A 12,201-nucleotide genomic window follows, 5' to 3' on the forward strand; every position below is an offset into this window, starting at 1 on the left:
CCCACCCTCATCAGTTCCCCAGCGTTGACTGCTGCCTCCTCCTGCCCCCTGGGCCCCTTCTTCCGGTCCCTGTTGGGTTGTTGGGTGTTATCTCTCCAGAAGGGCGGGGAGTTGGGGTGGGGAGGGTGGAGCATAGCGCTAAGGTCGTTCCAGGCACCCGGGGTCTCCGACAGGCCCCCACCCCCACCCTACCAGGGGCGCCGCAGGGAGGGAGCTCTGCCTTGGGGTGGGCCGACCTTGGGCTTCCACCTTCCCGCACACACAAAGGCTGCCCCCGGCGTGCACGGGAGAGCGCTCCTGCACATAGACACAACTGCACAAAGACGTGCACACCGTTCCATCACACAAACACACTCCCTAATCGGCCGGCGCACACGGTCGTGCACACGCACCGGCACACTAGCGTGTCTACACGCGCACGTATAGACACCCCAGCGTGCACCCTCACGTACACCACACACACACACACACACACACACACACACACACACACACAGCTGGGCGCACGACCGTGCGGACCCCCAATGCCGACCTCGGGGCCCTGACGCGCCAGCCGCCCTGCCCTGGCGCGCGACGCAGGCACACGCAGACACACGCGCAGGCACACGCACCCTCCCGCACTGTTCCACGCCCCTGGCCGCGGCCCGGGCGCTGTGCGGCGCGGCGGGCGGGCCCGGGGCGGGGGCGGCGGCGGCCGGGAGAGCGGAGGAGGCGGAGCAGGGAGCCGGGAGCCGGCTGGCCCGCGCTCCTCCTGCCGGCCGGGGATTTTCCAGCCTGGGCGCTGTCGCCTCGGACCTCCTGCAGCCGCGGCGGACCATGGGCGACAAAGGGACGCGGTGAGTGCGGGCGGCGGCCCGGCCCGGTGCGCGTGGGGGGCGACCTGGGCGAGGGCACGGGCGGGGGTTCCTGTGGATCACCCCGGGGAGCGCTGACGCCTGGCCCCGCGGCAAGCAGCTCTCCCGTGCCCGAGGTCTCCTGTGCGGTCGCTGGCGGGGCGGTGGGGCGGTGGGGCGGTGGGGCCCGTGGGGCCGTGGGGCCGTGGGGCCGTGGGCGGGGGTACCGAGAGGCGAGGACCCGGGGCCGCCCTATCTGGCTCGCGGCTTCTCGCCACGGACACACACTCACACACACTCACTCGCTGCCGACACCCAGCAGTGGCCAGCAGACGCAGAGACACAAGGGGGCAGGTTGGCACACAATGGCACACGCGCTCACATGGACACACGGACACACTCATCCGCGGGCACACTCACGCAGGCACACACACTGACATTCACTGCCACGCACCGATCGCGTACACACTGTCACGCTCACTGGTACCCACTTGTGAACACATTCTTACTGACAGTCAGGTTGGCACATACAGGTCACGCTCCAACACATATCAATTCTACGCCTTCATCCTGGCACACGCATGTTGGCCTACACTGATACACGCATACACTGTCCCTTGCACTCACTGTAATGAACACTCTCACTGAGGCGCACCCTCACGGACACGGACACTTGTGCTGGCACGTGTCTCCCCAACACAGTGTTTGCAAGACCACCCCAGCCCCGACCCCCACAGAGACGTCAGGCTAATGCCTCCACAGACTGGTACCCCCTGGTCACAAGCCAGCAGGCCCTGGGGCTGCTGACACACACACTCCAGTCCCCACGTGGCAAGAAGTGGCACACACACATCACACGGGGTGGCAGGCCCCCCGGAGCCTGAGAAAAATGCATCCTGTCCACTCTGTTTCCTTTCCCTCTGACCTCTGGAGGCCTGGGGTGGCTGGCCAGGATCTCTTTCAGGCTGGGGTGGGAAGAGGGGTTCCTATCTTTGTAGGAGCTTGCCCTGGCTCAGAAAGGGAGAGGCTTTGCCTCTGAAATGGAAAACTGGGACCAAAAGGGAGAGGAGGCTGGGGTAGGGCAGCCCCTGGAGACAGCCCCTCCAGACCAAGACCAGCCCTGATCAGGCGCCCAGGTTTGTCACCCCATCTATATCCCTTCACTCTGTCCACTCCCTTAAGTGCTAGTAGAAGCTTCTCCCTCATCCCCCCCCCCCTTACCCCTCTTACACCCCCCTTTTTCATCTTTTTCTTTCTTTACCTTCTATCCTTGTACCCCACTTCTCCCTCTTCTCTTCCCTCTCTCCGCCCTCCCGGTCTCCTTGCCTTCAATAATTATTTATTGAGTGTCTGCCGTGTACTAGGCATAGTGCGGGGATCAAAGATGTGTACGACCTATTCCTACCCCAAAGGAGCAAATAGACTAGGAAGAAATGACCCCAGTGGTCATCACGTTTTGTTACCGCGACCAAGCAATTTCACACTGACTGTCATCTGGCCCTCTTTCTCGACGGCATGAGAAAGATCCTCCAGGGATTATTTCCATGTTTCAGAAGAAGAAACTGAGGCTTGGAAGTAATTTAGAAACTGCTTCCTAGCCATCCTCCTGACGGCTCTTCAAAGAGGTTAATTTTCTTCTTCCTGTTTTCCAGAAGAGGAACCAGAGTGTTAGAGGTTACCTGACTTGCTTAAGGCCGAGAGGCACCGGAAGCAGGGCAGAGGCTGGAGTCTACTTGGTCCATTTCTCTGTGGCCTGCCCTTGGGCCTTGCCAAGCCCTTCATGGGGTAAAGGCCAGAGTGGGGTGCCCTGCTGTATGTGTGGAGGCCCAGGCTGGTGGGGGAGGCTGCAGGAGATAGAGAGGTGTCTGCATTCACCTTGATGACTAGTCCTCATTGCAGCTGGCTGGCCGGTGCTGTGGCCCAGGTCTCTGTCCTCGGCAGGAGGATGTGTGCCTCTGTCTTCTGTGTCCACGTCCCCCAAAGCCAAGATCTTCCTCACCATTGAGGTTAGACTTTTCTCCCCGTGAGGGTTAGCAGCCCTGGGTCTTCTCCTTTATTCCTTGTATGCTGCTTCGCCATCAGGGTGACTCAGCCCCTCTTGGGCCCTGGTTTGCCTCTCTGTGATTAGAGGAGTGTCATTGCTCCCCTGCTGGCGTAGGTTGTCAGCGGGATGGGGACACCAGGAGCAGCCAGGTACCTGTTGGAGACCTTATCTTTGGGGTCAGGACCTTTTCCATGTCTCCCTCTGCTTGCCTCTAACTCATTGGGGGGACCTCGGGCAATTGTCTTCACCCTTTTGGACCTTAGTTTTCCTATCTGTAAATTGGAGCTGTCAATACTCAAAAAAATGTCAAGGCTCTCTTGAGTTTATGGAATTTGCTGGGCAGGGGAAGAGGTGCTGCCTGAAGCCTGGAGTCCAGGCTTGGCTAAACTCCACTCGGTGAATGGTGGCCCTGCCCCCTCCACCCCCTCCGCCCTCTCCCCCTCTCCCCAGTAGCCCCAGGAAGCCTCCCTCCCGCTTTCAGATAGGTTTCTTGAGTCATTTGGAAGAGAAGGGCAAACTCAGTAATGGGCTGTGCCTTGCCTTGTTCCAAAGGCCATGGGCTTTTACTTTGTCTCTGACCTAGAAGAAGAAACTGCAAATACCCAGGACTCTATCTAGATCAGGAGTCATGGCATCCATCTCTGTATCTGGGCTCACTCCCCATATGAAAGTGACAAAATTAGTCAGAAACTGTCACTGCCCCCTAGGAACTCCCAGGGTCAAGGAGACTCATCTGCCTGGATGGGATTAGTTACAAGGCAGATGTATGATGACTGCTCCAACAAGGTGCTCTGGGAGCAATCGTACATCCATTCAACAAATGTTGACTGAGTGTCAGGGGCTGGGGCTTCAGACAGAAATGGCCCCACTCTGTCCCCAAGGGACGTCGAGCAGAGCAGGTGATTATAATGCAGGGTGACATGTGCTGTGGCAGGCCTAAGGAGGAGTCCCCATGCCAGTCCCAGCAGGGGGCATGGTGAGGGAAGCTTTCCCAGGAACCAGGTGGCTTTGGAGCTACTGAACTTCACCTGGAAGGCCGAGGAGGCCCAGGTGGTGGCACTGGGGATGTCATTCCTGGCTGAGGGCAGAATGTGCGAAGCCTGGGAGGCATGAAGCAACGTGTACAGCCTGCGGGTTGGGCTGGCGATGATGGGTGAGCCTTAGAGATAAACACTGACTAGTCAGCCACAGCCTTGAATGTCAAGCTAAGGAGAGAGGATTTTCTCCTGAAGCGCGTGGTGATTCAGAGGGGGTTGTGAGGGGAGGGATGGGAGCAGATTTCCCTTCCAGAGGGATGTGGCAGGGGGTGGATGGCAGAAACAGGGAAACCCGTGAGAAGGCTGAGGAGGAGCCTGGAAGAGGGAGGGATCTGAGCTAAGGTTGTGGAGAGGAAGCAGCTGAGAAATAAGAATAAGGAGGTGGTGTCCATTAGCCTGACTGCTTGGGTGTCTGATATGTCAGGAGACCTACATGCACGGTCTCATTTGGATCTCCCAGGGTTCCTGCTGCTGTAGGGACTGTTATTCCCTTTCACAGATGAGGAAAGAGACTAGGATGGATTAAGTAATCTGTCCCTTGCCGTGCAGCCGACAAGCTTCTGAACCCAGCCCTGTCTGTTCGCGGAGCCCTCTGCTGCACGGTGCTTTCACGCAGGGGGAGAGGGCTTGTCTGGCCCACGGTTGGCCTCCCCGCCTCCCCGGCAGCTCCATTCTCAAGTCGTGCATCCCTTCTGGTTCTTGATGTTTCTCCTAACTCAACTGGCAACAGGATCAATCAGAGTTGGGCAACAGGTGGGACTTCCTGAGCCACAATGCGATGGAATGGAATTCTCTTTCCTACAGATGTTTATGAAGTTTTCTTCGCTGGAAGGGGAGGAGGGTGGGTGTGATGGGGACACGTAATCACCAGCTCTCTGAACCTTGGCTGTCATCTCTCTTGGCGGTTAAGCTCTGTGTGACCTATCTTGGCTGGAAGATGGGGAAGTCCTGTGGCTTTGGCCAAGGATGCTTCTGGGGCTGCTGGGAGTGGGAGGGTTGAGCCTGACTTACCATCTCTGGGCCCTGATTCTAGGCTGGCTTCTGGGCTTCTCCACGCTCTCCTCCGTCCAAGTTTGGGCATCCTTGCCCGAGGCTGAAGCTTTCCATTGCCATTGGTTCAGGGGGCTTATTACCCCTCGGGGCTGTGACAGTGGAAAAACAGCAGGGGTGGGGGGGTGGGGGGGAGTCAACACAACCCAAGTGGCCCCCTGGCCTTGGCCAAGCCATCTTCTGCTGCTTTCGCAGTGACCTTGCTGGGCCATCTATCACTCTGAGGCCTGCAGGGAGGGGGCAGCTTGGCAGGGAGCCAGACTGGAAGTTGAGGAAGACCCTTCTGCATGGATGGGTCAGGCTCCTGGGGTAGGGATGGAGGAGGGAGCTGGGGATTTGAAAGTCTTGGGTTTAGAAGTGGTGCAGGGAAGACGTATGGTGTGTGAAGAGAGGAGAATTAGGGATAGCTGGGGCCTTGGAGAGCACTGATGTCTGAGGGGGGAGAGGGGACGGACCTTGGGAGAGACTCGTGGGAGTTGGCTAGAAGGCAGTGGCTGGTGACTTGGGGACAGGGCTTTGGATGGGGTGAGGGCAAAGCTGGGCCACAGGGGCACAGGGGCACAGCAGAGGGGAGGACTCTGCTATTCCTCATGCTTGGAGCTGGGGTGGGCCTCTTGGAGGAAAGCCCTGGGCCCCAGGTGGTGGGAACCAGAGGTGTGGGAACCTGGGGGCTCAGGCTCAGCTGGGAGTGGGAGGGACATTGCAGAAATGTGAGCTGGTCACAGGGGAAGCTGTCCGTGCTGACTCTTGGCATCTGATTCGGGCTGGGGGTCTTGGGGAAGCCTTCCCGGAGGAAGTGCACTCTGAGCAGGTCCTGGGGCATGGGGAAGGCCAGGCGATCTAGACAGAAAGTGCAGACCATGGGTGCAGGTGCAGTAGTGTATGGGGGTGTGGCCGCTAAGGGTCTTGGCAGCCCTGGTGAGTAGGCCTTGGGTGCTAGGGTGGGTGAGTTTCGTGGCACTCTCTCACAAATTTATTCATACCCCAGGTGTTTTTATTCCCCAGTTGGTGAGCTCCTTGTGGTTTGGGGCTATTTCTATTTTCTGTTTGCTGGCCCATTTTCCACCCTTGGATCTGATTCATTGGAGATGCCTGGCAAGGATTTGTTGACTGGACTGAACTCCTTCCTCCCTTCTTGCCTCTACTCTCAGCCCAGGGGCATCCTAAGGGCTAATATTAGGTCTTTTCCATTAGAGAATTCTAAGGATGAAAGCCATGTTTCCCACGTTAGACTAGGTTGGGGGAGGGGGGAGGAACAGTTTCCTCCATCCGATTGTGAAGTCCTTAGGGAAGGGGATGTACCATCCCTATCAGAATGGGGTTCCTGGGAGTGAAGCCGGTTTCTCCCCCATCAGACGGGCTTCTGCGGGAGGAAGCCCTGTCTCCCACGGAGGATGGGGCGTGTCTCCAGTGTGAGCCCTGGGATTAGAATAGATATTATCTCTGATGGTTTCAGGCACCCTCTCTCTTTCCTGTGTGCAGGATTCGTCCTGCCCCAGGAATGGCTTGAGTCCTAGTAGGGGGGTGTACAACAGTAGGGGGGTGGGGCAGGACAGGGTGGCTGCTTTTGAGAGGGGAACAAAGGAGTCTGTTGTCCCAGCCCCCTCCCTCCCTCCCCAAGGGGCCCTGGCAGGGTCATCTCTCTGGAGACGTCTCCTCCTTTCTGGGACTGGCCCCATCTTTAGCCCACTTTAGAGGAACTGCTTGTTCCTTCCCAGGAGACCTGGTGCCAGATGAGGCCAGGCTCCAGGGACTGGACCAGACAGGTCCTGGTGTTCTGTGTGACTGAAGTCACGACAGCGACTGAGTCTCTGCCTAGGGCTGGGCTGGGCCTAGCAGCTGATTCCAAGGGACCCCCTCGTACCTGGAGAGGGATCTGTCTGTTGGTCTAAAGAGCGTGGAGCAAGGTGGGGTGCTGTGGCTGATGTCAGGCCAGCAGGAGACACGCTCCTCACTCAGGGTCTGAGCGTTCAGTCGCGGGACAGGGTGCAGCCTCTCTCCAGAGCGTATGCAGAGGTCCAGAAACTGAACCGATACAGACCTGGATGAGACTGAAGATCTCTCCCATAGTGGCCATGGGCCTCTGGCCCCACAGCGGGTCCTCCTGGTTGTTTTGCACCTTTACCCGCCCCCCCCCCTTCCAGTACCATTAGTGGGCAGGCACGGGGTGGGGGCAGGAGTGGGGAGTGGACAGCTGGGATGTACCATCTCAGGAGGGTCCCAGAGGTATGCTCTAATGCTTAATCATTGCTGTGTGACCTTGGGCACTACGTTCACCCTCTCTGGATCTTGATATCCCTTGGAAGTCAAATCAGCCATGATGGGCAAGGAGGTAACTCTCCTTGAGTTACTCCTTTCCTGTGTTCTGCTAGTGAGTGTAGGGGTGACCTTTCTTCCAGGGGGTGCCAGAAGTGGGGGACTGGGCAAAGCTCACGCCTCTGTCATAGGCCAGTGAGACTGAGACTTCAGGGGAGTTGGGTCTGGGTGGCTGTGGGTTGTGCCTTCAGCCTGATTAGCATAGATTGATTAGCATAATAGTGGGTAGCCTTTAGGAAGAACCAGGGTTCCTGGGTTCAAGCGCCTGCCACCCCCCCCCCCCAGCCACTTACTAACTCTGTGGCTTCCCCTATTATTTAACCCTTTCTTTGCTGTAGCAGAATGGGGTGCTCTGCACAATGGGGTGGTGATAGTGCCTGCACCAGGTTGTCTGGTGGATTAAATGAATTAAAATAGGTAAAGCTCAGAGACAAGTCTCCTGATGCAAGGGCAGTGTTATTTGAGGTTAGCTCTTAGCTGACCTCTCACTGGGTCTGCCTCCCGGGCTGTGAACTCCCCCAGGGAGGGACCCTGTTTGACTCACCCTGGAGGCCTCAAAGGTCTCAGCACAAGCCTGTTTTGTCATTGGCCCTTAGTACACAGGTGGTGACCTGACCCAACACAGTGCTCTTCCTGTCTGTCCTTCAAGGCCTGGATCATATATGGCCTCCTCCTTCAGGAAGCCCTCACCGATTTCCAAGTGCTTTGTGACTTTTTTTTTGTTTTTGTTTTTTTGCCATTCTCTCTCTCTCTCTCTCTCTCATTCTTGGCATCGATCCCCTCCCTCCCACCCCCCATGGGTCCTGTTTATTTACACACTTGTGATGTCCTCTGTGTGAGACCAAGGACACCTGCCCTGTGTGTCTGTTGTCCCTGTTCCTGTGCAGACCTGGCATGGCACCGAACTCCATAAATATTTGCTCAGTGAAGGAGGCCGAATGTAGGCATTTCACTGGGAAAAGATATACTTGGGGGTGGGGGGTGGGCAATGTGGTTGATGAGGACAATGGGACATCTTTGCTGGTTTTGAAATGTCTACAAGTGACTTTGTGTGTTTGTGACCCAAAGGGCGGAGGTCAGTGGATGAGCAGCTTTACCTTGCTAGTTGAATGTGCTTTCTGGTAACCAGAGCTATCTGGCACGGGGATCGGTGGCTCATTCCAGCCTTCCTGCTTTTGCTTCTGCTGCTTTCCCCATTTAGAATGCCATCCTCGCTTCTCACGGCTTGTCCAAATCCTGCTTCCTCAATAAGTGCCCTGGCCACGAAGCCATCCCTTCCTGGCCCCCAGAGTGTGGCATCCGTTCATCATTCCCATCCTCAGACATTTCCTGAGCCTTCCTGGGTCTGGACTGTGGCATGGGTGAGTACGGAGTCTCTCTTTAGGATGGACATCTAGATCTAGCTACAGTATATCCAGTGTGGTTTGACCTGGCCTGAGGCAGGGACCATGGCTTCTGATGACCCACCAGGGATCAAGGAGCTCTTTATGCAGCTGGAGAGATCTACCCATTGGCTTCCCACTGGGCAAGTACTCAGAACCCACCTAATTACTGGGGACAAGCTTCTGGGCACTGGATCCAGCAGGCTGTGGTCATAATCAGCTAATTAAACCACCCAAGAATTGCTCATTGGCCCTGAGGAGGGGAAGGAAGGAGGGGGGGTGGGTAGGGAGGCTCAGAAGAGCGTGAGAAGGCGAGGGATGCTGTGAAGGAGGCTTCAGACACTGGGCCTGCAAGGAGAGCTGCGAAAAGAAAGCAGGAGGTGGGGAGAGAGGGTGGGGGAACAGGGAGAGAGGCAGACACACAGACAGATGAGAGAGAGTGCTATCTGGGGACAGCACCCAAGTGAGATAAATCAAGGACAGGGGCTCTGACGTTGGATACAGGGACCCCACTTCTTCACCATCCCTCTGATACCATGGATAAGCTGCTTTTCCTCTTTGGGCCTCAGTTTCTCCATGTGTCAAGCAGGAAGGAGAAAGGGCTTTGGCCTAGGAGGTCTGTAGGGTGCTTTCCTTCTCGGTTCTGCAGCCAGAACAGGAGAGAGCATAGAGGGCAGGCTGTGCTCTGTGCTTGATAGCTTGGCCGCTTGCAGCCCTGTCTTCTAGAAGGGGCAGGCAGTGTGTGGGTGTCTTCCAGCCTGAGATTGAGTGCCTGTAGCTTCATCAGGATGGAAGACTATTGGCAACAGGAAAGCCCTCGGCCTCTGTCATGCTCTTGTCCCTGTCCTCATGACTGTCCTGTGGTTCCCAAACTAGTGTCCTCAGCAAGTGACCAGTGAAGGCCGCACAGTGTCTCTCAACAGCCTAGGCCTTTCCCAAATAGCATCCCCCAAAGGTAGAGCCATGGGGTCAAGTCACACAGACTCGGCTTTGCTGTCCAGCAATATCGCACACTAGCTACGTGACTGTGGGTAAGGGTCTTAAACTCTCTGGGCTTCAGTGTTCTCCTTTGTGAAATAGGTGTGATAATATCACCTATTGCATGTGGTTGCTGTGGCTGAGAGGGTCAGGATTCAATGAAGTCGTTGCTATCATTCAAGACCAGGAGTGGATCTCTGCTGTCCTCTGTGCTCCCCTCTCTCCCACATCCCCTCCCTTCTCCTGTCCTGAACAGCGCTGTGCACATCGCTGACTATGCGGAGGTGGGGGGTTGCACTGGGCCCGAGAAGAAGTTCAGATGACTTCGCGAAAGGGAAGTGAGATTGCCCAGGGCTGGGGAGGGGCAGAGCAGCGTGGTGCTGGGGCAGCCTGAGCGTCCCCACCTTTTGGCCCCTCGCTCTTGCAGATTCTGTAGGAGGAAGCAGGGAGAATTTGGGGGGCAGGAAGCGGGGGGCAGGGGTGGGCCTCGTGGAGAGCCCCAGGCCTCTCTCCCTTACCCCATGCGCCCAGGTGCAGCGGTGGAGTCTAGAGTCAGGTTTTCTAGCAGGGAAGCCAGCAGGCCACTGTTTCACACATTCAGACAACAACACCCCTAGCAGGGGTGCCTGCTTGGAGCTGAGGCGCTTGGAAAGCAGCGCCTGCCTAGGAGGTCTGCTGAGGTCTGGAGGAGAGACAGCAAAGGAGGGAAGAAAGCCGCCTCCCCCTCCCCCAGCCTCTCCCTGCAACGCTAGGCTATGACAGACAAGCTAGGGCCTCTGACTCCAAGGAAGCTGGTTACATAACACAGCCCAACTCCCTGCTTCCTTCTTTCATTCCTCCCCAGAGGGGCCCAGGAGGAGGCAGGCGCTGCTTTGCTCAGGATTCCTGGGCCTGAGAGGTCAATGTGACCATCCCCTGCCTGGCTGGGTGGTACGTGCCTGCCCACACCATTTCGGGAGGAGGGCCGTGTGTACGGCCTTAGTGTGGGCCGTGGCCACTGAGGTTGGCTCTGTGTATCACCACCGCCCCCCCCTCCCACATTCCTGGGAGCAAAGCCGCAAAGGGGAGAAGCCTCATTAGAGGAATAGGCCGTGTCCTGAGATAATTTGCGTGTGAAGTGCCCCCAGAGGGGACCTGGCCTCTCTGCAGCCAGAAGAACAAATAGCAGCTTTTGGTCTGCTCCACTGGGTTCCACAGACATTTCTTGAGCACTCAACCTCCACTCAAGGCATGTCCCCAAGCCGCCTGGCCCACCCCAGTGGCCTGCCTGCCTCTCCTGGTGGGAGGCTGATTTAGGGAGCAGCTCTGCTCCTGTCTCCCACCGAAGACCCTTTCTCAGAAGCTGGGGCCTAGCCCTCCTGGGTTTGGGGTGGCAGGGAACTTCATGATAGAGAACACCGTGGGGGTTCCTCTGGGCTGGGCCTTTTCAGGTTTGGCTTATTTCTTTCACCCCCCTGCCTCCCGAGGAGGTACCTGTGGACAAATTCTGAGTATCTGCCACATTGCAGGCCCTGAGCCGGGTACCGGAGGCGTGAGGATGAAACAGGCGAGTCTCAGCACTGGTGCAGCTCCTGTCTTCTAGGGGAGAGGAAATAGATCATCACAGCACACTGTAAGAAGGGGGTGACGTGGATTAGTTTCTATCGGGGGCAGAGCGAGCCCGGTGGTTAAGGGTCAGAGGCGGCTCCTCGGAAGGGGGGCACCGGAGCAGGCTTTGGATGGTGAGGTAGAAGCGAGCCAGAGGCGTATCTGTGATGGCGGTTTTCAGCCAGGACTGACTTCCTTCGTCAGATACATGAGAACCCTCTATGTACCAGGCACGGTGTCAGACACTCACTTCCTCTGCTGTCGGTTAGGGGTGTCCTGGGGCTGCAGACTGCTTGAGGACACAAAATCTCGGGTGAAAGTCCACGTTCTGTTACATGGCATCACTGTGAGTGGGCCTGGACAGAAGAAACGGGACGGACATAGGAGGAGACACCAGGTCCGGCCACGAGGGTCTGCCCAGGTCTCTTCTGGTGGAAGGCCACTGGAGCAAAGGCTTTCCTCCGGTGGAGGAAACCCGGCAGAGAGGGTCTGATGACTTCCCAGATAAGCGGTGGCCGTGAAATAGGAAACCGTGTCATCATCTGAGAAACAGCTCTAGGCTCTGGGGCTGTGGGGTGGCGGTGGAGGTGGGGACACCTCTGAGCTCTGAGTGACGGCTGTTTCTGGGAACATGGAGGCCAGAGGCCAGTGGCTGCCTGGTGGAGAGAAGCGGTGGGCTGCGGGTTCTCACCTCCCCTCTACCAATAGCTTTGGGTGTCACGTCTCCTCTACCAAGAGCTTTGTGAAAAGCTACCAATAGCTTTTCAGCCTCTGGGCATAAAGTTTCCATTCTTTCTCTGTTGTATCTGTGCTAATGAAAGCAGCTAGCACATTAGCAGGATGATTTTATTATGGGTCTTTATTGCCCCAGGGCTGTGGAAGAAACCTGGAAGCATTTTTAAGCTCAGTAATGAGAACTTTTTCTTTGCAAGGGATTTTTTTTTTAATATCCTAAAAATGACAAAGATGATCAC

At 56.9% G+C, this 12,201-nt stretch overlaps 1 protein-coding gene across 6 annotated transcripts in view; it reads left to right on the plus strand.

Annotated features, from left to right (window-relative positions):
• The first annotated feature begins 679 nt into the window (after nt 1–679).
• The window catches only part of ARRB1 (arrestin beta 1), a 75,753-nt gene continuing 64,231 nt past the window's right edge, over nt 680–12,201 (plus strand). For 2 of the 6 annotated variants that reach the window (XM_042906616.1, XM_042906617.1), the window contains exon 1: nt 681–836. Coding sequence is in view for 2 of the 6 variants with exons in the window: in XM_042906617.1 (XP_042762551.1) it covers nt 817–836 (20 nt within the window). In the remaining 4 variants the exon portion in view is untranslated. The other 4 variants (XM_042906612.1, XM_042906610.1, XM_042906609.1 and 1 more) reach the window with 4 other exon arrangements.

The sequence above is a fragment of the Panthera leo genome, chromosome D1, assembly GCF_018350215.1.
Source record: "Panthera leo isolate Ple1 chromosome D1, P.leo_Ple1_pat1.1, whole genome shotgun sequence".
Taxonomy (NCBI): Eukaryota; Metazoa; Chordata; class Mammalia; order Carnivora; family Felidae; genus Panthera; species Panthera leo.